This window comes from Seriola lalandi, unplaced genomic scaffold (genome assembly GCF_002814215.2).
Source record: "Seriola lalandi dorsalis isolate HSWRI2012SDOR001 ecotype SW California unplaced genomic scaffold, Sedor1 jcf7180002054517, whole genome shotgun sequence".
Taxonomy (NCBI): domain Eukaryota; kingdom Metazoa; phylum Chordata; class Actinopteri; order Carangiformes; family Carangidae; genus Seriola; species Seriola lalandi.
Window position 1 is genome coordinate 495,245 of NW_019525070.1, and position 24,743 is coordinate 519,987.

A 24,743-nucleotide genomic window follows, 5' to 3' on the forward strand; every position below is an offset into this window, starting at 1 on the left:
AAGCCTCTCTGTGCAGGAAGTGCTGCCTTCAAGGCCCCATCAAGTCCGATGGCACTTTTGACTTTAGAGTAATAAAATAATAATGACTGAACAACAATATAAGGCACTGCAAGTTCATTTATATACTATATTGAAATCTCAATAAGACTTAAATGGCCTTGAAGACAAGATGCAAAAGAAACACAAGACAGTATAAAAAAAACACATTTAAGAAAATAAAGTTATGCAGTTATTGTACAATGCAATATGTGAACACATACACATACCCCAAATTTGATGCAATAGGAGGCAGTAGCAAACAGAAAAGTAAGATAATAATAATAATAATAATAATAATAATAACAACAACAACAACAACTAGTACATTTCAAAGTGAAGCTCAAGTTGATGTGTGTCAGCATTGTAACACTAGATTGGATTGACTTCCTGCACACATGCGCGCGCGCGCGCGCGCGCGCGCACACACACACACACACACACACACACACACACACACACATTAATACACTTTCAACTTGATAGAGCTGACCATGTGCCGGGTCGCTGCTGTCTCCGCCCTCTCGCCTGTGGACCAGTGAGTAAGTGGGTGCGAGTTGTGACAGACTTCAACAGCTCCTGTAGTAGCAACTGCAGACTAATCTGAAGGTAAAGACAAACTTATTCGGACATTTACAGATTGATCAGTTTTATCAATGCTGTACTTACTTAGGTCTCAAGTTTTTATGGTCAACAATTTGCTCTAAAATGCGGCTTCGCTAAACCAAGGTGCATTTTTGTCCGACATGTTGTCCGCTGTGTTACATAATATACTCTCCCATTATAAACTGCACAGATCGCGGATGTAATGCAAAGTTGCAGTGCATGATTCAGGGAACCCTGCAATATGTCTGAGATAGTTTGTCTAATCATATCCAATCTGGTGCATCAGAATACAATACAATACAGCAACGAGCAAGATTGTCATGTCCTCAAAGAAAATGTTGGTCAGTTGACACATAGGATGTCATAATGGGTGAATAAGTCTCAGGCCTAAATGTGTTGTGTGTCTTGTGTTAATTCAGATATGCGGGTAGCAGTGATTGGAGCTGGAGTCATTGGTCTGTCAACAGCTCAGAGCATCTATGAGCAGTATCACTCATTTGTCTGTCCACTGACCATTGAGGTGTATGCAGACCGCTTCACTCCGCTGACCACAAGTGATGGAGCTGCTGGCTTCTGGCAGCCCTACCTGTATGATAAGGGCAACGTCCAGGAGACGTAAGTACATTTTCTTTATCTGTCTCTTGATTCTCTTCTTCATATACAAAAAGTAACCACTACTTTAATACTGTATTTGTGCTCACCCTCAGAAAATGGAATAAAGAGACATTTGACTACTTGCTGAACCACCTCAGTTCACCAGAGTCTGTAAATATGGGTATATTCCTTCAGTCTGGCTACAACCTCTGCACTGAACCAGTCCCAGTGAGTAGCACTTGGTCCTTGGAGAATGCACAGTAAATTTGACCTCAAAGATAAGACAAGACCAGGATCCTTTTACAGCTTAGAACAAAGGTCATATGCAAGGAAAAATGTAGCTGCAGTTACAATTTAATCAAAAATAACTATTAATAAATCTATCACCTACCGGTGCAATATCTACCATAAACACAGTCCATTAGTATTCAGCAGCACCGTAACTAGAGCTTTGTTCATCTGCGCAAAGAATGGTGGCCTGCAGTGGTTGGAAAACATCAACAGAGAGGCCTCGCTAAGGGTGGACTTTTCACTCAGACTCAGGGGTTAATTGGGATTCTGTATCCTGTGTGGTATCATAGTAAGTGACTTGTTTTTCATTGCAGGATCCCTCATTTAAAGACATTGTCCTGGGCTTCAGACAGCTCACAGAACGAGAGCTGCAGATGTTTCCTGGATACAAGTAGGTTCTAGCTGAAACTGCATCAAAGTAGTTAGTTAGTTTATCGGTTTCATATTAAACATTATATTCCCAGATCGATTTGTAAGACGCAGCCACAGACATCCACATATGAAGCGTATTTTACTGTGTATACTGTGTGACTGTAACATATTTGTCTCTTCTGATATCTCCAGTTATGGGTGGTTCAATACTGCTCTCATGGTGGAAGGTAAAACATACTTACCTTGGCTGATGGACTGGTGAGTGCTTATCTTATTTCTTAAGTGACTTGTTATATCAGCATTTTTTAACCAGAACTTAACAAGTCCTGAGTTGAACTCAGTTCATCTTAGTGTGGCACCTGTGTGCAACATTTATTACCCAATAAAAAACTTGAAAGAAAGCTCCTGATTGCTGTTATGTACATATAGTATTCACGTCACTTGCTCAGAGATAAATAAAGTTTTATCTTATCTTACATTTTCAACACATGGACTTGGTTTAGCTTGTCTGTCTAAAATTGTATGAACTACATACTGTGTTTATCATTTTGTAATGCTGACTGATATATACAGTATATACCCTATTTAGTGGAGTAAAAGTAGTAAAAAGAAGTGCACAATTAGTGGTCACTAACTACAGAGAGCTAACTACCACCATGCATTGTGCAGTGTTATATGTTAAAAAGGCAGATTTGGACAGCTGCTGGATGACAGCTGCTAGATCCACCTAACTGATGTCCTGTGATGTCTAGGAGAACTGGTTCTTAAGTCAAAAGTTTATTTTTCTGCAGTGGTATTCCAGACCTCCTAATACACATCTGGTTTTCTGTTATTTCCAGGTTGCAAAAAAGGGGGGTGAAATTTTACCACAGGAAAATAGAGTCCTTCAAGGAGGTTAGTGAGGGCTTTTCAATATTATAGTTGCATTTTTAATATAGGTTTTTTTTTGTTGTTTTTTTTGTTTTTTTAGGAATACTGGTTATAGCCACTAATCTTACAATATTTACTACAAAATGCTCAAAAGACTCACAAAATGTTATCTCTCATCATATTTGTTATCTCTTATCTTGCATGCCTGTTTTTAGCTGGCAGAAACTGGGGCAGACGTGATCATAAACTGTACTGGGATGAGATCAGGAGAGCTCCAGCCGGATCCGGACCTGAAACCAGGTCGCGGCCAGATAGTGAAGGTGAGAGTGAACAACAAAGTGTTTAATTATTGTTTTTTATAACCAACTATAAAGGCAGAGTGGAAGTAGCGGTTGTGAACCCTGTTGCTCCTCTGTGTTTCAGGTGGATGCTCCATGGTTGAAGCATTGGATTCTTACCCACAACTTTACAACAGGAGTCTACAATTCACCATACATCATTCCAGGGTAGCGGTAGTGACACAACACACTTGTAAACAGTGAACTGCAGATGCACACAGACATGTCTCTGTACAGAGTCTTGCACATAATACACATAATGCGTAATGCAGTTCTAAATATTGCTCCAATTGAATTTTTCCATTTGAGGTATGTTTAAAAAAAAATATTCAGTAGTTGCAGTGGTTACAGCATGGTGATGCCTGCTGTCACAGCTCTGTTATTTTGGGGGTTGATTTGAGATTGTAGCATAGTGTAGTCAGAAAACCACATCTGTTATCGTGACTGAAAAGAACACGTGTGTCTGCAGGAGTCGTCTTGTGACAGTCGGTGGAGTTTTCCAGATAGGAAACTGGAGTGAACAGAACAACTCCACTGACCATAAGAAAATCTGGGAAGGCGCCTGCCAGCTCGAGCCCAGTCTCAAGGTTAGTTGATACCAAAATGTTGTTTGTCAAAGAGGCGATAAAAAGACTTAATGTCTCAACAGTGATAAATAATTTACAGCGAGTCTTCAGTAGTCCTAAATATTTAACATTTTATTTTGATATATTTAGAATAGTCATTCTGTAAAACATGTTTGTAATAAGGAACAATTTGTCTCTGACAGAGAAAACTTTGGTTTTAAGTGAGTTACGTAAAAATACTGTAACATGCAATACAAGAATAATTCAACATTTGCAACATTTTTCTTAATATTTGGACACATTTTCAAGGTTCAAAGGTGGGACAGCTTATGTCATGTTGTTGTCTAACCTCAGCATGCCAGGATAGTGGAGGACTGGTCCGGCCTCAGACCTGTTCGGAGCAAAGTCCGACTGGAGAGGGAGACCATACATTCCGGTGCAACTACAATAGAGGTAAACCATAACTGTTAATCAGGACTCTACATATGAATGTTATTGTATGAACTTCTAAAACATTGTGACCCCCATTCAGGTGATACATAACTACGGCCATGGAGGTTTCGGGCTCACCATTCACAGAGGCTGCGCCCAGGAGGCAGCGAGGCTCTTCGGTCAGATCGTAGAACAAAAAGGCAACGGTCCAAGAGCTCGCTTGTAAATTTGTGTCCTGGAGTAATGAATGGTGCTTTCCTTTCTCAAATTTTCACATCAGTGCCTTGTATTCAGGGATGCACAAACTACTTTTGTCTACACCATCCTTTACCATTGGGTTCATTACATCCCTTTAAAATTAGTTAATGTATATGTAACATGAAAGGGGGACATTGTTGACAAATGTTGTTGTCTCCGTTTATTATTACTTAAGATAAGGCTTAAATCCGAAGGAGGTTTGGGTCATATAAAAAAGGACATAATGTGTACATATCTTTGAAAATGAAAAAGTAGACAAATCTACTGATAGTGATTATTAGATTTTTTCTTTAGTAATAAATAACAACATGAATCCACTGGTCTTTTTGAAACATTATTTACTATAGTATCATACACATTTACATCCAGTGCATTTACAAGAATCTGTGCACACAGACACTTAATGTAGCACTATCTCTCAAACACTGGCAGCTAAGAGTCAGCTTGCTGGACCTGTGCGAGTTGATCTGATTTTTTTTTTTTTTTTTTTAAACAAAACTTTGCTCAGTGTGTCACTCATAGTCTGTCTCCACATCACCTTTGTTACAAACAAAAGCAAAGACAACAACTAAACCAGGTATTGATACATTATTTACATAAAGACAGAAAGTAACATCCTTCTAACTGGTTGTATATTTAGGTGTAGGTCCATGTGTGCACAGTCTCAGAGTAGAGTAAGAGACGCAGCACGGTTTATAAATCATAATACCATACAACACCATAGACTCATATACTCATGTAATTTTTTAAAATCATGTAATTTTTTTGCTAACTAGGGCTGAATCAGCTTTGAATGATGAAAATATTCAGATTTAAATTCCCTACTTCAATGTTAACTTACACAATGTTGTCTTCAAATGCAGTCCAGAATCCGTGGACTTGTTCTATTTGTGTCATAATTATGAAATATTGCCGAGTGTGCGATGTCATTATGCTCTGATGAAGACTTTGGCAGATTTGTCACCTTGTTGTAAATAAACAGCGACATAATGATCCAGACACGAGGCGGTATTTTTGTTATTATTAGAGTAATAACTCCCTATTCCTCATTTCTTTAGCAGAAAACAAATATCATCCATGGTAAAATGTGAAATAATACTGACACAAGAAAAAAGAACATAGTTATCACTGACTTTAAGAAAGTTGGTGACTGTACAGTATGTCTTTTCACTGCCTAGACCCAAGTGAATCTCAAATGAAGCAACTCCAAGCTTTATTTAATCGAATGGTCTGTTGATTTGATGATGTGGAGTTGTTCCAGCCATGTACTTTTTGTAAAGCTGAGTTTGTAATTAGTGTATTTTTTACAGGCAATTTGTGTTCACAAGATAATGATCTTTCTTATCTATGTATGCTAATGGAAGCAGCTTTTTCATTGGGTTGAGAGCAGGTCTCTCAACCACAAACTGAATAGGTAGTTTTAAGGCTCTTTGAAAAGAAGATAGTGGTTTGAAGCTAACTCTTAACACTTTCACCCTCTCTATTCCCCTTAGCTTCTCTTGCATTAGAAAAGCAGGATTCAAATACTTTGCTTTAAGTATTTGAATTCTCACTTGTTCAAGAAGGTTTCACATTGTGTCCACCATTTGCTCTTGCACTCGTGCAGGTCATTTGGTCTTTCCCATCGCCCCGTGTGCAGTTTTACAGTGGCAAAATTGTGACAGCAATGGTGGTTGAAGACTATAAATACAGTGACATGTCAAAACATTGTGCTGCCTGGCTCTCTGAAGCCACTGTGGTGCCTAAACTGAAGAGTCATAGAGTGGGACTGGAGATGGACACGGAAAGCTGGTTTGGCTTTCTCGCTTCTCATTGCCTCCTTTCTCCACTGCGGTCACTTCTCAGTTGTACTCCAGCCGGCGAGTCCTCAGCCTTGGGAGCCGGAGCTGGAATTAGGGAGTCCTCCTGAGCTGTGGGAGGAGGCTCGGCCCATCATCTCCTGGCCCCACTCACGTTGGCTGGACTCCTGCAGGCCCCGGCCTGTTGTCTCAATTGGCAGTGCACAGGAGGCGACGGCAGCTAGGAGGCAGCAGCAGCAGTAGACCGAGAGAGCCAGGTAAACAGAGGACTCCAACATCACCTGCAGGATGAAGCACAGGGATAAACAATTATTTTTACTCTTTCTCATTTTGTGCTATATTTAAATTAGAAAAATGACAGCTGGCTCTTACCTGTGCAACAAAAGGGGTAATGAGGGCACCAACTCTGGCCATCCCGCTGCTTGTTCCCAGACCTAAAGCCCTGGTCGCTGTTGGGTACACCTGCAGAGTTTCAGAAGATACTGAGGAGGTTGCCTCGCTCAGATCCTGCCTCTTTTTACTCAGCTATTCATTTGATCTGAGCTGTACTAATAACTGTTTGCACTTCACACAATACACGCAAAAAAACTTTACTCTGCTTTGAGTATCTAACCTCGGGAGTGTACACATAGGCAGCCTGGAACCCTCCTGCAATAAAGGCTCTGGCAATGAATATTAACACTGTCATGGACGCTCTGCAAGAGAGAAACCAATGCCAGTTAGAGTGGATAAACACAGGAGCCACAATTCATAAAAACAAGTTTTTGAAGTCTAGCTATGGTCCTCCTTACCTCCCAACACAACCATAGAGTGGAATGATGCACAGAGAGAAGACGAGGAAACACAACGCCATGGTCTTCCTCCTTCCCAGTCGATCAATAGCCCACAGTGTCACCAGCAGCCCTACGCAGCATGAATGGTATCGGTTACACAGTATAATGATAACCATTTCCTCCTAATGCAATAAGAATGACATTACAAAACAGTAATACATGAGTGCACCTTTACCTTCACCTGAAGAGAATTCAGTAACATGTACCTGGGAATTCAGATAACGTCGTCCACAGTAGGTCTTTGTAGTCGTCAGAGTTCAGATATTTACACTCCAAGCTGCATCGGAGCTCCATCTTATTTCCTTTGGACACTAGAGGGAGGTATAAAACAACAAACGGGACGGTATACACCCAACACTGACTCAGTCCATTGTGGTGCTTTTTGAAAAAACAAAGCTGTATAACACGACCTATATACACAAGAAAGGCATTCAATCTTTTTCACAGCATACATTCAATTTGTCATATTATCTAAAGCACAGGTGGAACTGACAACATTATGGATGGCTCAGTTAACTGTCTCTGTAAGCTATTGTTAGTGTTATCAGTTACACCTTGTTATGACATGTTCTAACGCCTGCAGTGCTCTGTTTTCACTGACCTTGAGAAGCATGATTTATTTTTTCTGTTTATTTATCTCGAATTCAGTTTAACTAGGAGTAGATATTACTCACACAAGTCACTAAACTACCATGTCTCTTTCATCAGTGTGCCAAATTAAAATGTGTGTATATGTGTGTGTGTGTTTGTGTGTGTGTGTGTGTATATGTGTGTGTGTGTGTGTGTGTGTGTGTGTGTGTGTGTCTGAGTGTGTGTAGGCCTGTTTGAGGAGCACTGACTCACCTCCACATGCGCCTCCCTCCTGAAACAGCTCCGTGGTCAGGAGCACCAGTCCATAGTAGGAGAAAGCATTTGCAAACCTGAGAAGACACAGACATGGGATGAGAAATTTCAAATAGAACAGAGCGAGCAGTGACTGAGGATACGACTTTGTGGCATGTTCATTCACTCCGTTTACCAAATAAACCACAGCAGAACTGTTGTCCAGCGAAAGTGGGATGAAAATAAGTCACGAATCTTCCCACGATCCTCCTAATTAAAAGAGGAGACATACAGAACTGAATGCACAGATTACAAAATAATAGTTGGTCATACATGAATGATGTGTGAATTACAGTCAGAGAATTTGTGTTCTGCTGAAAGAGACTCCACCTGTCTGGCAGCAATTAGTTTTCCCAGTGGCATGGGTGCTCCGTTCTCTGTGGCAATGCGCTTCAGCGTGGCCAGAGCTTTTTCCTGGTTCCCTGTCAGCACGTCATATCGGGCGCTCTCTGGTAGCCACTGCAGACATACACCCCAAAAAAAACAGGCATGTCAGTTGATAAAGCCGTAACTTGTTATCTTTACATATTGTAGAACATTTTGAGACTTATAAGATCACACTCACGAAACACAGGATGGCAAATATGAAGAGAGGAATGGTAGAAAGGCCGAGCAGCCAGCGCCAGCCCAGAGTGGGCATCACCAGGATCGCTAAGAGGACCTCAAACACAGTGCCCAGTGCCCAAAATATCTGCAAAGCAACAGCAGTGAACGCAACTTGTAAAAGAAAAAGAGATTTAGTGTCAACATCATATAAAATCCTGCTAGTAAAACAGAGCATTTCAGTGCTGTGTCAGTTACGGTTGCATGCGTTTTCATTTCTGGATGCCATTAACGCTCTGGCTAGGCAGCTGATGGATTAGTCGTACACCGTGGTCCATACCTCAATCAGCAGGATGCACGTGGCTCTAGACTTCATAGGCAGAAATTCAGCATACAGTGTCACCCTTTATAAGGAAGGACATTTCACTGTTAATCCAAACTCAAATCATTAATTACAGCGTTGTTTTCAGAGACATAAATAAGGGTTACTCACGACTGTGGGGCTCCTCCAATGCCAAAGCCCACCAGCGCACGGAGGACAAGGATCCACCCATAAATTGGCGCAAATGCACTCATCACACCGTAGAACATAGTCCACAACACACTCATCTTCAGACCCTGTGTGTGCATACAATGAAAACATAAGAGGCTGCTAAATAAATCATGGTGATCTGATGCGGCTCTTGAGGTGTCTGATGTCAAACACTTTCTTTCTTTCAGAAACACAACAGCTAAACTTCAAACACCTAGAAACCCAAGATAAAGTTACAGGAATCAGAAATCAACTCCATGTGAAACATAAGCGTTATTACAACTTACTGTCTTTCTGCCATATTTGTCAGATATGTTTCCCCAAAGAGAGGAGCTGATCATCATCCCAATAAACACGGCCTACGTCAGTGACAAAAGAAAAAACACAAAGCAGATTCATGGGATTGAGCATGTCGCAGCAGCTCACATAGCTGATATAATAACAACATATAACAACAACCTGTCATGCATATTTTCATACTGCAAACAGTACTGTAGATTTTTGTCTTGGTGCGAGCCACTAGAAGTCACTGAATGTGAAAATTTTCATTTGAATATCTTCTCGTGAACACTGAGTGTGGCATTAACTGTCTTAATCATATCTTATTAAGTGACTTCATTAGAAATCTGCACTTTTCAATGTAAATACCTTTAGTAAAATCTGGTGTATCCCCCCCTGTTTGCATGTTGTTTTATATTATACCCAGAAAAGCAAAAATGGCTTTGATAGACATTCAGATCTAAATATTGCAACACATGTCTAATGACATTAAAAACCATTATGGGCTCCACTGTCTTCCATGTGGTTGACACTGTTCAATACAAGCTCTTATTTCAAAACAATCCCTAAGTACTGAATCAATAACTATCAGGACAGTCATGTGGCACTGCAAGCAAGAGCACTTTACGGACATTAGAGAGCCATTACCGATGTAAGCAGTGCCACCTCGAGGCTGGGCAGTCTCCATTCACAGTGGAGCTGTGGGGCTAAGATGCTGAGGATCATCATCTCCATGGCATCAGCCATCTGAGCAAACAAAAAAAAACAGAAATACACAATAAATCAGTATTCCAGTAGATGCAGTTTCTTGAAAGGTGTATTTGTTTTTAAATTAAAGAGCAGTTCTCACCCAGGACAGACCAGTGAGGATGGAGAGTTTCCACTGAAATGTCCCAAAGCCTATGGCCTCCACGGCATCTTCTACCATGAATGTGTCTGAAGGTATGAGAGATGCAGCAATCTTGAGGGCCATATGCAAGATATTACTTGAGTATGAGCCTAATAGGGAAATGTAGTAACAAGGATTCAAAAAGGTTGTCTGAGAAAAATGGAGCCCTGCTGCCATACTGTACCATCAGTTGGATTGGCAAACTCCCGAGGTACTGGAGCTCCTTCTGCAAGTGCCTCAGACTCCAGATCAGTCTGTTCTGCAATCCTGACAACCTGTTCTCTATTCTCACCATCATCCTCAGAGCGTGTGCTCTCACCTGTGCGACGGAAGCGGACAACACTACAAAAAAAATAAAAAAATGTTAAAACCCAGGAGGATTAACACATCTGCAACATGGCTGTCCAGAGGAGTTACAGAAGACTAGTGCCAGGGCAAAGCTGAGTACAAATGAGAGTCGGAGGCTGTTGCCTAGGTGATATGAGCTTTTTCTGGCTGTGATTTTGTGAATGGGTGGTAATATCATCCTATGGGCGAACCATGTCAAGTCAACTGACATCTCTGCACACTCTACTTTACTGCTTGGCAGGCTTATAAAAGCTAAATACCCAGAGTTATACATGTTCTTTACAGATGGAAGGTATAATCTTCTCACACATGTAGATAATGGATAGTTCATCAAGGATAAACACTATAAGAGAACTTGGAGAGTACCAGTGATGTCTTAATCACTGTAATTACATAACATTGTCTACTTGCAATGGAAAATATCAGTGCTTCAGACCAGTCTGTGAGATGTCAACGAATGTCTGTCTTTTCCTATAAATCACTGTAATTGTAAAGAAATGCATGTAAGTGAATATGTAGGCTAATTGTGGAGCAATACTGTAGCAAACCCTTGAAAATATAGCCATGCATTTCCTTTCTTGTCTTTTATTCATTGGAATAGATTTCATACTGCTTGATAAACTATTTACTTTCTAAAATACATTTGTCATTATGTGATTCTTCAGGAAGACTATATATCGTCATTTTAATATATCTTAGAGACATATTCCCCATGACGGGCAAGCTGGACCCGTATGGGCCAACCTTGATCTTAGGGCTGAAATAAATCACATTAGGTACTGAGTCATGACAGCAAACATAATTATAAGTTAAGATGGACAACTTATCAGCCAGAAATCACAATAGAGCTGCTTCCTGTTACTAAATAAAACCAGAATAGTCTTCTTAGGGAAATGCTACGACTGTAAACAAAGTGCACCACCAGCGGTGCCTGGACAAGCGAGGTTGTTTTTATTTATTTATTCATAAATGTAATCTTTAATCTAGGAACATACCTCGGTAAAACAGTTGGATAAATATTGTTATGAAATGACTGCTGCTTTTGAGGCATGTAAGGCTGTTTGTGCTCCAGCGAGCTAATCAAACAAACACGATGCAAGGCTGTCAGAGGGCGACGCGTCGGACAAACGTGCTGTCACGGTTGAAAATGGACCAAACAACGGTGAAAGGCGATGATATGCAGATTGTGGTTTACTCACGGCAGCTGTCTCAGTTGGAACAGATCATCGTCCATTTTGGTGTCTATTGGCCGACGCTCCGTTTGGCCTCATCGCCGTTCACATTATCACGACGAGCAGCGATTTCAGCACCGAGGAGAGCGACCTGCTCCGGCGTCAGCTGACAGCCAATGAGAAGCCACCGTGCGCGAGTCAAAGCACGAGACACGGAGAAGTAGAGTCAGGATAAGATGAGCTCTGGAGGACCTGAGACTGCAGGACCGCTGTGGTCCACACATGGCCTGTCAACACTCACACAGTGATGGGACATAATACAGTGGGTGAGCCCAGATAATCTGACACTTTAATTTGACTGTAGCATTATATCTATTCACACCCCCAATCCAGTCCCGTTGGTGAAATGTATGTTGTCCATAATCAGATTTGAGATGATAAATCAGATTTGGAATTATTGACCAAAGAAAGCCTATTAAACCGTATGGGAACTTGTGTAGTACATTTCAAACACAGAAGCAGTTCAAAGTGCATTATTTAAGGTGAAGAAATGTATTAAAACTACATTTAAAAACGATTTTATACAAAAATCAATTGAAATAGAATAAAAGAAGCCTAGATACATACAAAATATTAAATACATTACAAATAAACAAGAATAAGATGCCAGACCAAACATGGTGTATAAGGTTTAATTTTGATGAGAATTAAGTAACTGTGAACCAAAATGTACAGTGCGTTTGATATCGTATATTTGAAGTATTTGAATTTTTTGGGGTTACTGTTTCTTCGCCTGCTACAAGTCTATGAAGTAGGACCACAAAAAAAAAAAAAATCTGCTTTAGATCTTTTAGTAATAATGTTAGTGGGGTTTTTTATTATTTATTTGTAATTTTTTGTAAATTTCAAACAGGGCATTCTGGTAGAAATCAGTACAAATACTGTTTATAAATCTAGAAACTATCTCGCAAAACTTCCCGCCATTCAGAGCAAAAACAGATGTGATTTTAACTTTTTCTTTTATTAGCATGAGAAGTTTGCAGTTGCAGATGTTTCTCTTAACTGCAGAAATGTGCGCAACAAACACTTTGCTCACCGGAGTGTATACTGTGACCACATCCGCGCGCTCTTCCGTGAGTCCGTCATGAAACACTCAGTACACAGAGGAGAGTTCCGCAATGAAAGCAGGATGTTGCGGTACAGACCCGAGACCTCTGATAAGCTTGTTGGGGAGTTCCTTGGCACCGGACCCGTAGTCAGGTAAAACCTTCCACCTGGCAAAACAACAACCAAAGCTTAGTAGGTGCACTGGGGCACGGGGAGACGCGAGTCACGGCGCCGCCGTACGTTGGATCCAAAGTGCAACATGCGCAGACAGATACGGAGTCAGGTTTAACATTAGGATACTGTTACTAAACCTGCAAACGGACACACATAGCAATGATATATTTCAACTGTGTTTTTAGATAGCATCGTGGATATTTCTTTATGGAGGCGACATAGTTCAGCGAGGGCAGCCTGACCTCGGTGTTGTCGGTAAGCTAAGCTGTATGCTAATGTTGGTTTGAGCTAGTTCATGGAACACATCGACAAGCTGTGTGTGGGGGTTTGTGTCGTTACTAGATAGATTGTATAACTTCTGTGTTGCTACGTAACATTAAATAACAATTTCAAGTTTTCTAAACGGACCACTAGCAGAGTAGATGAGTTGTGCGAGTTTTTTTTTTTTGTTGTTTTTTAACGCAGATAAACTAATTGGATCACGGGTCAGTGGAGGATCATGTAATTAATTCTTTAGTTTGCATTACGCTACGCGTTGTTTGGTCTGTGCTTTAAGAGCAGGACAAGTTCAATCCGAACAAATAGAATGTAAAATATACTGATTTTGACCCAAATAGGTTTCCTATAAAACTAAACAGGCGTCCGAAACCATTTACCATCCCCCTCTGTCCACACAGGAAAAGATGGCTGTGCTACACTACCACTGTTGATGAAATCAGTTGAACAAATAATTTTATTTATAAAGCCCAATATCAGAAATATGCCTCAGGAGGCTCTGTGTGGCAAGGGAAAAACTCTTTAAAAAAACAAAAACAAAAAAAACCTTTTTATGGGGAAAGAATGGAGGAAACCTCAGGAAGAGCAACACTGGAGGCCTTTCTCTTCCAGGATGGACAGACGATGGAAAATTTGTAAGGTGTAGAGCAACAAAGTAAATTTATTGTATGGACAATCATGATGACAATTTATAGCTAGATTGTAAACGTGTGAAGAATATGATCTGGTGTGAGATACAGTGGTGTTGCAGTGAAATACACTACGCAGGATAAAAAAAATAACAATACATAAACACAACATACACTCAGTTTGTCAGGTACACCCGACTAAATCTAAATCTGTCTAATACAAGAGTTATAATGTTCAGTTTTTGTTGAAAAGTGTGTTTATTCAGCTCTCGTCATTTTGGAGGCTGTATTTTTGTGCCCTTCGATTGTATTGTGTTATATTTAGGTGTGTATCTTACATTTTTTCCACTGTAGTTATATCAATGGGGGTATACCAAATATTCAAAATACACTCAGTATATCTCAGTAGAACACAATACAGTTCAGCATCACTACAAACTATCGCCCCAAAAATGACCATAGTGTTCATCAGCACCTCTGTGTGTGGTGAGAAGGTGTGAAGTGGGTATGGAAGAGACACTACTGACTTTCATTACATATCATGTTGGTTTTGCTGCCAAAAATCAACTTTGTATCAAATATAGTGTTTAGTGAATAAACAAAAACCCATACCCATGTCAGTATCATTATTGTCTGGTTTTGATATTTACCTGTTACCCTCATGCCTCCCTGACTCTCCTATATATGATCTTTTCAGAAACAAAATGATTAAGAACTGGGGCGTTATTGGTGGTATAGCTGCTGCTATTGCTGCTGGAGTATATGTTTTGTGGGGCCCAATTACAGAGAGAAAGAAGAGAAAGAGAGGTAAGACCTGGTATGACAATTTAATCTACAGATTGTATGTTCGGCACTGGTTATAAAGCAGTAACTAACAATGACTTGTGTTTTCTGTCAGGTATGGTTCCTGGTCTGTTGAACTTGGGCAACACCTGCTTCCTGAACTCTTTGCTTCAGGGTTTGGCAGCGTGTCCGTCCTTCATCAGGTGGCTGGATAAGTTTTCAGGTTCGCCTACAATCCAGTCATGCAAAGACAACCAACTGTCCATGACGCTGCTACAGCTTCTCAAAGGTATATAAAATCATTCTGTCAGATGCATCACCAGAGCGTATTAGACACCCAGTGTTCATTTGTATTTTTGACATGGAGGCTGTTTGTACACCGGCAGCTCTGTCCAGTGATGAGCCTGGGGAGGAGGATGTACTTGATGCTGGATGCCTCCTGGATGTTCTCAGACTTTACCGGTGGCACATCAGTTCGTTTGAAGAGCAGGTTGGTCATCATGCTGTTGAGTGGCATTTTTCTATATTCCTATATATAATATATGGTGCTGTGTTTTATTTAAGTCTTAACGGTTGTCTGTTTGTGTTGCTTTATCCCATCTAGGATGCACATGAACTTTTTCATGTCCTTACATCTTCCCTGGAGGAGGAACGGGATCGTCAACCTAAAGTCACTCACTTGTTTGACATGCAGTCCCTCGAGGCAAGTTATCATCTCCTGACTTGCATCGTCCCTAAAACTTCACAAAAATCTCTCTTGCATGTTGCATGAGATTTTAAAAAGGTGTAGGAGGCAGAGTTTAGGTTAAAATAGTCTAAATACTTCCCTCCAGAGCACACGTGTCTGTCCCAGCTTGTGAACCATAGCCAGTATTGTATGTAGAGGTGGCAAAAATAACAAATCTGGTACTGCACTCCCAGTTATTCTTTGTATATGTGTTTATTTTATACCAGAGTCTCCCTGATCAAGATGAGAAAACTATGACCTGCAGAAGTCGAGGTAAGAATACAAAGGAGTTATGTAGAATAGATTATCAAACCACAAAAATTATATATTCCAACTGTATTCATTTCTTGTTTTGCAGCCCCTCTTCATCCAATACCAAGCCCTTGGAAGTTTCAGCATCCTTTTCATGGTCGTTTAACGAGCAACATGTCATGCAAGCGCTGCGAACAGCAAGTGAGTTTTTTGGGTTTTTTTTCCAGCCAGTGAAGTGAAAAAGGAGTTCATTTGTGTTACTTGACTTGTGAGGTGATTTATACCACTGCTTTACTTTTTTATAGAGTCCGGTGCGGTATGACTCATTCGAGAGCCTCTCCCTGTCCATACCTTTACCTCAGTGGGTAAGCAAAATACAGTATCAGGAACGCATGCATGTTAAAAGTTGTTGTACTATCACTACTTAATATGCCTCTTTGTTGTTCTGTTTGCCGTAATTTGATGTGTATTTGTCCTCAGGGTCGACCTATCTCTCTTGATCAGTGTCTTCAGCATTTTATCTCCTCAGAAACCATCAAAGAAGTGGAGTGTGAAAACTGCACAAAGGTACGCTCACTACAGTAACAGTGTCTTGCCAAATTCTGCTAATCATATTTGTCAAAAATGTAATTTGTCCATATGTTTCTTTAAAAAGATACATTTTGTTGATTTTGTTTAATTTCTGTTTTGGATCATTTCTCCTCAGCTTCATCAAGTGACCACAGTGAACGGGCAAGTTCTGGAAAGTCAGAGGACAACATTTGTTAAACAGCTTAAACTGGGAAAGGTAACAGTCATTTGTATTTATGATTTATGATAACATTGTTAGGTAGATCAAAACTTCTAACGTTTTATGTACTGTGTTGTCTTTTCACCAAACATTTCTGTGTATGATGTTTTCCTCCCTCTTCTAGCTCCCCCAGTGTCTCTGCATCCATTTACAAAGACTGACGTGGTCCAGTGAAGGAACCCCCATCAAAAGACAGGAGCATGTGCAGTTCACAGAGTATCTATCAATGGACCGCTACAAACACAATGTTTCCACGCAGAGAAATCAGCGGACCATGTGTGCTCCAAAGGTCATGAAGGCAGAAAATTCAGAAGATGCCATTGAAAAGCCCACTGCCAATGGCACTGGTATGTTGGATTTGTCAACTCTGTAATATCATGCTGCTTCACGTTGCATTTTTTTTTTGTCATGCATCATACATTTGTTGGGTTTTGTTTTCCAGATGCAGAGCATCACAACAACAACAACAACCCTTTTTCTAATGGAACCTGTTCATCTTTATTTCTTCACTCTCCTGTTGTGAACACACAGCTCGGCCTCACATATGACTACAGGTAAACTTAACAAAAGCAGTTTATGACCGTGCAACAATACAAGGAATTCATGCATATCAAGTTATTCAATGTTGTGGCTTTCACCTGTCTGTTAAAGTGATGGCTTTTTTTAATGTTCGTCGTGGCTTCATTTGATCTTTTTTTAACAGAACACACAACACTGGTTCTGGCGCATCCTGAAACAGCAGGATGGCTGTCACAGCTGGTTTATGTTATGTTTACTAGAAAGTTGTGTTGTTTTTTCTTTAATTTGACACCTATATGTATATGTTTTTGATCATAGTGTCTTTCCTTACAGTTCTACAGAGTACCTTTTCCAGCTCACAGCTGTGCTGGTTCATCACGGTGACATGCACTCAGGACATTTCGTCACATACCGCCGCAGCCCTTCCTCACCTCGCAGCCCTTCACCCTTCAGCTCCCAGTGGCTCTGGGTCTCGGATGACTCGGTGCGAAAAGCCAACCTGCACGAGGTGCTGTCTTCCAACGCTTACATGCTGTTCTACGAGAGAGTCCGAAGACTGAACCTCCCTTTGCGTTCAGAGGAGTAACCGGAAGCGTACGACCTCAAAGCCGGACGGACTTCTGGCTTTCCAGTCAAACTCTCACAGCTGTATGTGCAAGTTACAACATGAATACCATCAGGCGGATTCTGACTTTGTGACAATGAGGCCAGACGGGAAAGCCATCTTAGAGTTATTTTAGTGCTAATTTTGCATCATGGATCACAGCAATATGTTGAAGATCATTGTATAATGTTTAATTCCATGAGTGGACACTTGGCCTGCTGCTCTGATTCAGAGTAGGACGCTCTTTATCCCAAAGATTACGGACCTGCAGGATTCTTAGTCGGATATCTTTCACACGTTTAACAGTTTCTGTCATGTAACATTTTAGCTTCTACAGGGCAAAAAAAAAACAGGAACACATGACAATGTAGTGGATTCCAACTCTGCAATACATTGTTCATGTGTGACGTTTATAGTGTTTTTGTTGTTGAGCCTGTCAGAGGTGTTGACTCAGCTCAACAGAAGTAGCTGATTAGGACTTCATGGAGATGTTACTTGTTACGTATTATGAAAAGTCAAATAGGTAATTCCTTAACTCTGGTTCACTGTTGTCTAATCTAATCTAATTTGCCTAATCATTCCCAGCAGTGTACGTTAACTGTGATGGAAATAATGTTTCAATTGAATTTGATATTTTTCTATGTTTCCAATAATCCTTAAACTGTCATGATTTGCAGAGCTGCACAGTTGAGGTTAAAGTGCCATGTTGTCTTGAAGAGATTTTTAACACGTTGAACCACGTCTGCTGCAACTGATGTGAACATACAATAAGACCTCTTCTTATTGTAGAAGAGATGCTTCAGAGCCGCTTGGCATGGTGACAGATTAGTGAAGATGTGCTCTCAGTTAACAAAGCCAGGGTGTGACTGCAGGTTTTTTGAGCAAGTTATCCTGAATATTTTTAACTCTGTAACTGATGACTGCCATTTCACTCTGACCAAACCAACTAAAGTCACATTTTGAGAAATGGCCTGGTGGAAATCCCCTCGTTAATGTTTGCGATTTGCACTAATGTATATTTATGTGAGATTGTGTGTATTTGTGTGCAATCTGTTAAGGTGGTTGTTTTCAGATATTAAAAATATAAAACTATTGTGTACTTTAGAGTTGAATTTTTTTAAAGCAAGATGATTATTTGCTAGATTTAGACATGACTAAGATCCAACACCCACTTTTCTGAGGCGTTCACAACCAAAACACTGAATCTCTACCAAATATAATAATTTTCTGTAAGATGACCAGGCATGAGGTCCTCACAGAAGAAACCAAAGATTTTCTCTGTAGAGATAAACAATAAATAATAAAAACAATAAATAAAATACATCATTTAAAAGGATAAATGGTCTTTGGTCCCAAAGGCAGAGACTGACAAAGTTTATTTAGATGGAGTTTACAAACCCCATCGGCTTGTAAAGACCCTGAGACGGGGTTAAATTGACCTCGAGTTAAATAGTAATTATAGTAATCCACAGCTGAGACTGACGAATATCAAGCTGCAGTTCAGCTAATCACATAATCCATTGGCTGTAATTCAAACAAGTAACATTTTTACAACAGTACACGTCTTTCCTTCCAACACATGAACACTGTTAAAGGCCTCATCTGCAATCAGGACTCAGTGCCCCATTGCTTCTTTGCTCCATCAAAGTACATGCAACATTGCATTCTGGCTCAATGTAGCCTATATGATCTGCACTCATTGAGAGCCTGTAATTTTTTTCAAGACGATCGAATTGTTCATAATAGTTTATTTTATTGTTCACCTGAGCTGCCATACAGAACATAACCTGATAAAGTTAGAGCTGAGTCAGTCAGAGCTTTGGGCCTATCTCATGTTAAACCACGGATTCATTCTCTAGAGTTGCTGGTCCTCACTTATTTCACCCTGTTCTGCCATTTAGTCGCTCAGATCCAGCTGCTACATTAAGAAACACATTTCAGATTTGTGATTCTTGTCCATGTGCTCAGGGACTTTTTACCCCTGTGGATAATCCATGCTTGGCCGTGGCTACCTCTCATTTCTTGCTGGCCAGTACGATGCGTCTAAAAGTGAGGTTGATGCGAGGCAGTAGGACTTTCTTGCGCACAGGAAGGCTGTGGTACCAAAAAGTGTTGGTCGGTGGGTTCATGAGGAGCAGGCTCCCATGAGCGAGTTCCAGTTTCACAGGTTCAATCTGTCTGCAGCTCTGTTTTCCCCGAGCGTCTCTGTGCCTGAAGATGAAGTCTCGTGCTGCTCCCAGAGAGACAGAAGCGATGGGACAGAGGGGATCTAGCTCCTTTTCATCATCACGATGCTCACCCATGTGATCCTGCCCATCTTTGTACCTGGTGCATGATCGAAGAACACTTTCAGCAGGGAGATTCATCAAGCTGTGACCTTTACAAGCTTGTACTCGGTAATTTCTCACCTGTTGACCAAGACAAAGTTGAACGTCTGTCCTGTGGTTTTTGTGACAGCATCTCGAATGGATTCCAAGGTTGGAGTCCACGGGCAGGCTGAACGTGTCACCCCAGAATAAGTGTAGGTTAGACCTGCATCTCCGTATGTCGCCTGCTTTCTTGGTATACTGTACACCTTTCCAAACACCTGGACCTTTGCTTCTTCTCCTGGAACAGAAACAGCCACAATTGCTCAGCAGCACTGCAACTTCTGGTCATAACTTTGAAAAAAATTAATTAAAAATTAAAAGGGGTTGATGCTGTACCTGTTGAGTACACCACCTCATTCTCCAACTGTTTAAAGAGTTGGTCTGCTTCTTCTTTGGCGAAGAGTAAGGCATAATCACAGTCTAGTCCCTCTGCCTTTATTTTTTGCCAGGGAACAGGAAGAGAGAACTCTGCTAAAGCTGAATCTTCATCTACTTCATCCTTCTCTTCCTTCATCCTCTCATCTTTCTCCAGTTTAATCTTCTTCCTTGGACTTCTTGTGATGGCATCACTGGTACAGGAGCGTTTCTTCTGTCCCGGAATCAAGAAGCTTTCCATTGCAGTCCTATCCTCTGTTGCACTCTGAGGGGTGTAACACATATTTAGGGAGAAAAAACATGTGAAAAAAGCATCTTGTGGGTTTTCCTGAAGTGGACTTGTTTACTGCACTGTATTTCTTCCAATATTTTTATTTTTTGAGTTAAATTAAGGACCTTTAAATAATCATTTAATTATTTTGTTTATAAAATGTTAGGGACTAGTGAAAACTAGTGAAATCAGTTTCCTTGAGCTCAAGATGAGTTCGAAACACAAAGATGTTCAATTTACTATCATATAAGACAAAGAAAAGCAGCAGATTCTCACAATTAAGATCCTGTGACAAAAAAATGAGCTTTTTTCTTGAAAAAATACTCAAACGATTACTTGATTACCAAAATAAATGACGATTAATTTCTGTCAATTGACTCCTCAATTTAACGACCAGTCTCTACTAAACTGTGTTAACACCAGCAAAGACTTCGAAATAATGACAATAATACGTCTATGGCTGTAAAAACCACCAAGTATACTGTACCTTTCTCTCAGATGAATGCTAGGTGCAGTACGTACCACAAACAGTAGAGAACAGTCAGCAGCACTTTGTCTCGAACAGCCCTCAGCTCATTATCATGACTCTGCTTTCGTCACTTTGTGTTGGCGCCAAATAGTTTTATCCCAGTCGGGGAGTTTTAGTTTTCCGAGGAGCCCGCCACTGGTTTGCTTTTTTTATTAGGTATTTGGTGAATTTTATCACTTTTCTGCAACTTACTGCTCAAGTGTTTTTCAAGAAAATGATTGGACAGAAAACTATTCATTCTTTTTTTTCGCCCGTCTCGAAAAAAAGGATTTCTAAGGAGTTAAATGAAACCGAGGAGGATGCTAAAGACCCGGTGAGTGCCCCTTTGCCTCATGTAGCTAACATTAACAACATGCTTAGCTTGTAATGTTAAAACACAACGTTATTTTAATTTAAACTCCACTTACAGTGTACTTGCAGTAGTATTTCAAACGGATTTATCATTTCCCGCGACACGCGCAGCGTAATCCAGGCTGCGTTCACAATCACCACTGTGTTTTTGCTTGTTATTGAAAGTGGTTCTCCGAGTTTCCACTGCACGAGAATGTTTGCACGCCACTGTGGACGGTTTCTGACGCCTGTTGCACCTCTAGCTGCCCGCTTCTCACCTGCTCTGTACTTTGCTCAATACACTAAAATTGTGCAGAAGAAGCCGAAGCCCTCAGCGGTGGAGTCGAAGCCGTCCGGTCCTCCTCCTAACCCTCTGTCCCCGGAGCAGCTGGACAAGATCGCCCGCAACAAGAGAGCAGCGCTTGAGAAACTCGCTTCCGCTCATACACCTCCAGGTTTCGGGGAGAGCTGGAGGAAAGGGCTGTCTGCAGAGTTTGGGAAGGCTTATTTTAAACAAGTGAGAAGACAATTCATCACAGCACGTGGTGTCTCTTTATGGTTTTGAACCTTTTGTAATAACTTCATATTTCTGTCACAGTTGATGAATTTTGTTTCTGAAGAGAGGAAACGCCACACTGTGTACCCACCTGCTGAACATGTCTTCACCTGGACACAGACGTGTGACATCAGAGATGTAAGTGAAATAGCTCTGACAATGTGACATATGACACAACTTCCAAGGCTGCAAACACTGTATCACACCTTGCCCTGCAAAATGTGGCAGTGACAACAACAGCAGAAGTAATAAGAGATCAGCCAGGAGACCAATCAGATCATAACCACTAAATACCAATTGCAGGGCTTATATCAATTTCTATATGGTTAGGTGAAAATTTATTAACAGAAACCTTAAAAAAAAATAAAATTACAATCTGCCTTTATGGTAAAAGTCACATTATTGTTATTAAGTAAGGCGGGCCACTGAAATACATCATACCAATATTGACAAAAAATTAAAGCAGACTTTTATGTTCTCTGTGGTGGATTATAGTCCTCAAGCAAGTTTTAAATGTGTGCCAAATGAACAGAAACCAGTGGCTGCTTGGGACTGGGAAAAATGTTTCGACCTTCTTTCTGTTTTTATTTGAGTTACCATGAGCAAATTTAGGGTTTAGTGGCACAGAATTGTCTGTTGTGTGGGTATTACCTTTCTTTATAAAATAGGTTTTGGTGCATTAGCTGACTTTTTCACGAGAGTAGTATGAACTGTCTCAGTCGCCTCACTTTAAGATCTGTCTCTACCTCCAGGTCAAAGTGGTGATCCTTGGCCAGGATCCGTATCATGGCCCTAACCAAGCCCATGGCCTGTGCTTCAGTGTCAAAAGACCAGTACATCCTCCACCCAGGTTCAAAGCCTTTTCAGTCTCTCTCTGAACTTTTTCAACTCTTGTTTGTGACCTAGTTATTTCTCTTAAAAACTCAAAAATCAGATAGTGCTCATGAATCATTCTGTTGACATATTTATCACAGCCTTGCTTCTGTTCATTTCCAGTTTGGAGAACATGTATAAAGAACTGGCGTCAGATATTGAAGGCTTCCAGCACCCTGGACATGGAGATCTGACTGAATGGGCCAAACAAGGTACTTTTTAAAAAGCAGTCTATTGAATGTTTACACACAGTTACACAACAAAAGAGCTGTTGGTCATTAACAGACCTGCCATCCTCTCCATCTGTGACCTCGTTCATCAGGGGTGTTGTTGCTCAACGCTGTGTTGACCGTCCGAGCGCACCAGGCCAACTCGCACAAAGACAAAGGCTGGGAGACCTTCACTGATGCCGTGGTGCAGTGGCTCAGCAACAACCTGGAGGGCCTCGTCTTCATGCTGTGGGGGTCATATGCTCAGAAGAAAGGAGCTGCTATCAACAGGGTGGGTTTGCACTGTCATTTTATTTCATGCAAACACTTTCACACTTTACAGAAGCTTTTTATTGCGTTCACATATCTAAATGTTCACTCACTCCGTTTATAGAAACGCCACCATGTGCTGCAGGCTGTGCATCCCTCTCCCTTGTCTGCTCATCGTGGATTCTTTGGGTGCAGGCATTTTTCAAAGGCCAACGAGCTGCTAGAGAAATCTGGAAAGTCTCCCATTGACTGGAAGGCACTTTAAGTTGTTATGTCATATCAGCTTTTCTACCGTGTGTGACAATTAACTACAGACCAAAACCCACCTATAAGCTTTCTCAGTTTCCTGTCTCAGCAATATGTGCAGTAGTTTTTGTAGTAAAAGAATTCATGTTGGCATTTTGTTCTATACACTGAATTTTCTGAAAAGCCTTACTGTTGAGGTGCATATTTGTATCTTCCGCACTTGTCAGTTTTGTTGTAAATATGTTTGTGTACACAATTGGTCCTTTTATTTTTCACATTAAAGTTTGCCCTTTTTGGGTTTTTTTGTTTTGTTTTGTTTTTTTTTTAACTTTTTTTTTTTACTGAAATGTTGGTTCCATTAAAAGTGGTTCCTAAAGGTGGATGTGGTATTTTACTGTCTCTACATTTGCTCAGCAAGGTCTAATGTAAAATATACTAACTTCCTCAGGCACCCATAATTCAGCCTGTGCTGTCCACACTCTAATACAGAATTTCAGGTTCATTTTGTCATCAGTTTTGTGAATTTGAGTACACCGAACAGTGTCAGCAAAGATAAAATAAACTGTGATAAAAGCACAAGGTTAAAGATAAGGCAAAGAAGTCAAGAGGAAAGGTACTGTTGAAGTAAAATTAAACATGAAACAAAAACCATCTAGCTTCTCATAATTCTTAACATCCTCTCTGCTTGTTGAGTTTTTAATCTTTGTTGCAGACCAATAAGTGCATAACCTCAGAAAGCCATTATTGTGGAAATCTTTAAAAAGATTAAGACTCAGGCCTGTCTTTGGTTTTTATTCAACAGCAAATAAGGATGTGGAAGTATCCTCCTCTGGCTGGCAGCTGCTGGTTTCAGGATGCACAAGCAGGTAGCTGTAAGATCTCCTGCAGTCAAAAGCCGCTGTGGGGGGAAAGAATGCAGACAGAAATACTCCTTTACCTCAGTCAAAGACAGTTCAGCTCTGATTGGAACAGTTTATCAGCTACAAAGAGGGTTGAATGAGGTTGCATGAGAACACATGATGGATTAGATAGTCCTGTTACAGTAAGAAGACAAGGACAAATACTATTGCACTAACATTTTCCACTACAGCCTTTATACAAAAAATAGTTTTATCTTACTCATTCTTGAGTATAACAGCATCCTCCTCACAGAACTGTCAGCTTTAATGTGCAGGACTTTTATCTGCCAAAATAGACGGGAATTCTTTCCTCTA

General features: G+C 40.6%; 5 protein-coding genes across 8 annotated transcripts; 3 read left to right on the forward strand and 2 right to left on the reverse strand.

The window, feature by feature from the left end:
• Positions 1 to 490: 490 nt before the first annotated feature.
• On the forward strand, positions 491 to 5,362 carry LOC111660352 (D-amino-acid oxidase). The gene is made up of 11 exons (XM_023413598.2): positions 491 to 645; positions 1,062 to 1,257; positions 1,350 to 1,464; positions 1,842 to 1,918; positions 2,092 to 2,157; positions 2,739 to 2,793; positions 2,985 to 3,089; positions 3,193 to 3,275; positions 3,577 to 3,694; positions 4,028 to 4,126; positions 4,206 to 5,362. Exons 2-11 carry the CDS (start codon positions 1,064 to 1,066, stop codon positions 4,329 to 4,331), a joined length of 1,038 nt encoding a protein of 345 aa, XP_023269366.1. The 5' UTR covers positions 491 to 645; positions 1,062 to 1,063; the 3' UTR covers positions 4,332 to 5,362.
• svopa (SV2 related protein a) lies at positions 5,141 to 12,698 on the reverse strand. The gene is made up of 16 exons (XM_023413596.2): positions 11,668 to 12,698; positions 10,305 to 10,462; positions 10,082 to 10,167; positions 9,880 to 9,978; positions 9,240 to 9,311; positions 8,914 to 9,038; positions 8,761 to 8,824; positions 8,443 to 8,568; positions 8,208 to 8,336; positions 8,014 to 8,087; positions 7,839 to 7,915; positions 7,202 to 7,306; positions 6,954 to 7,065; positions 6,776 to 6,857; positions 6,535 to 6,624; positions 5,141 to 6,443 (listed from the first exon to the last, which is right to left on the reverse strand). The coding sequence occupies exons 1-16, from the start codon at positions 11,700 to 11,702 to the stop codon at positions 6,231 to 6,233; spliced, it is 1,647 nt and encodes a 548-aa protein (XP_023269364.1). The 5' UTR covers positions 11,703 to 12,698; the 3' UTR covers positions 5,141 to 6,230.
• Positions 12,699 to 12,746: 48 nt separating this feature from the next.
• usp30 (ubiquitin specific peptidase 30) lies at positions 12,747 to 18,593 on the forward strand. Its single transcript, XM_023413430.2, has 13 exons — positions 12,747 to 12,900; positions 14,524 to 14,633; positions 14,725 to 14,898; positions 14,996 to 15,099; positions 15,214 to 15,312; positions 15,564 to 15,609; positions 15,695 to 15,789; positions 15,894 to 15,953; positions 16,069 to 16,155; positions 16,295 to 16,375; positions 16,503 to 16,725; positions 16,821 to 16,932; positions 17,231 to 18,593. The coding sequence occupies exons 1-13, from the start codon at positions 12,785 to 12,787 to the stop codon at positions 17,481 to 17,483; spliced, it is 1,560 nt and encodes a 519-aa protein (XP_023269198.2). The 5' UTR covers positions 12,747 to 12,784; the 3' UTR covers positions 17,484 to 18,593.
• A 234-nt stretch (positions 18,594 to 18,827) lies between these two features.
• alkbh2 (alkB homolog 2, alpha-ketoglutarate dependent dioxygenase) lies at positions 18,828 to 21,778 on the reverse strand. Of its 3 annotated transcripts, none has more exons than XM_023413659.2 (4): positions 21,654 to 21,778; positions 20,207 to 20,510; positions 19,910 to 20,108; positions 18,828 to 19,826 (listed from the first exon to the last, which is right to left on the reverse strand). In XM_023413659.2, exons 2-4 carry the CDS (start codon positions 20,484 to 20,486, stop codon positions 19,517 to 19,519), a joined length of 789 nt encoding a protein of 262 aa, XP_023269427.1. In that variant the 5' UTR covers positions 20,487 to 20,510; positions 21,654 to 21,778; the 3' UTR covers positions 18,828 to 19,516. The 3 variants fall into 3 exon arrangements, with proteins under 3 accessions (XP_023269427.1, XP_023269425.1, XP_023269428.1); XM_023413657.2 differs by lacking the exon at positions 21,654 to 21,778 and adding an exon at positions 21,453 to 21,592; XM_023413660.2 differs by lacking the exon at positions 21,654 to 21,778 and adding an exon at positions 21,004 to 21,091.
• On the forward strand, positions 21,132 to 23,909 carry unga (uracil DNA glycosylase a). Of its 2 annotated transcripts, XM_023413656.2 has the most exons (7): positions 21,132 to 21,358; positions 21,692 to 21,892; positions 21,974 to 22,069; positions 22,684 to 22,781; positions 22,928 to 23,016; positions 23,127 to 23,305; positions 23,408 to 23,909. In XM_023413656.2, exons 1-7 carry the CDS (start codon positions 21,260 to 21,262, stop codon positions 23,546 to 23,548), a joined length of 903 nt encoding a protein of 300 aa, XP_023269424.1. In that variant the 5' UTR covers positions 21,132 to 21,259; the 3' UTR covers positions 23,549 to 23,909. The 2 variants fall into 2 exon arrangements, with proteins under 2 accessions (XP_023269424.1, XP_023269423.1); XM_023413655.2 differs by lacking the exon at positions 21,132 to 21,358 and having other exon boundaries at positions 21,590 to 21,892.
• The last annotated feature ends 834 nt before the right edge of the window (positions 23,910 to 24,743 follow it).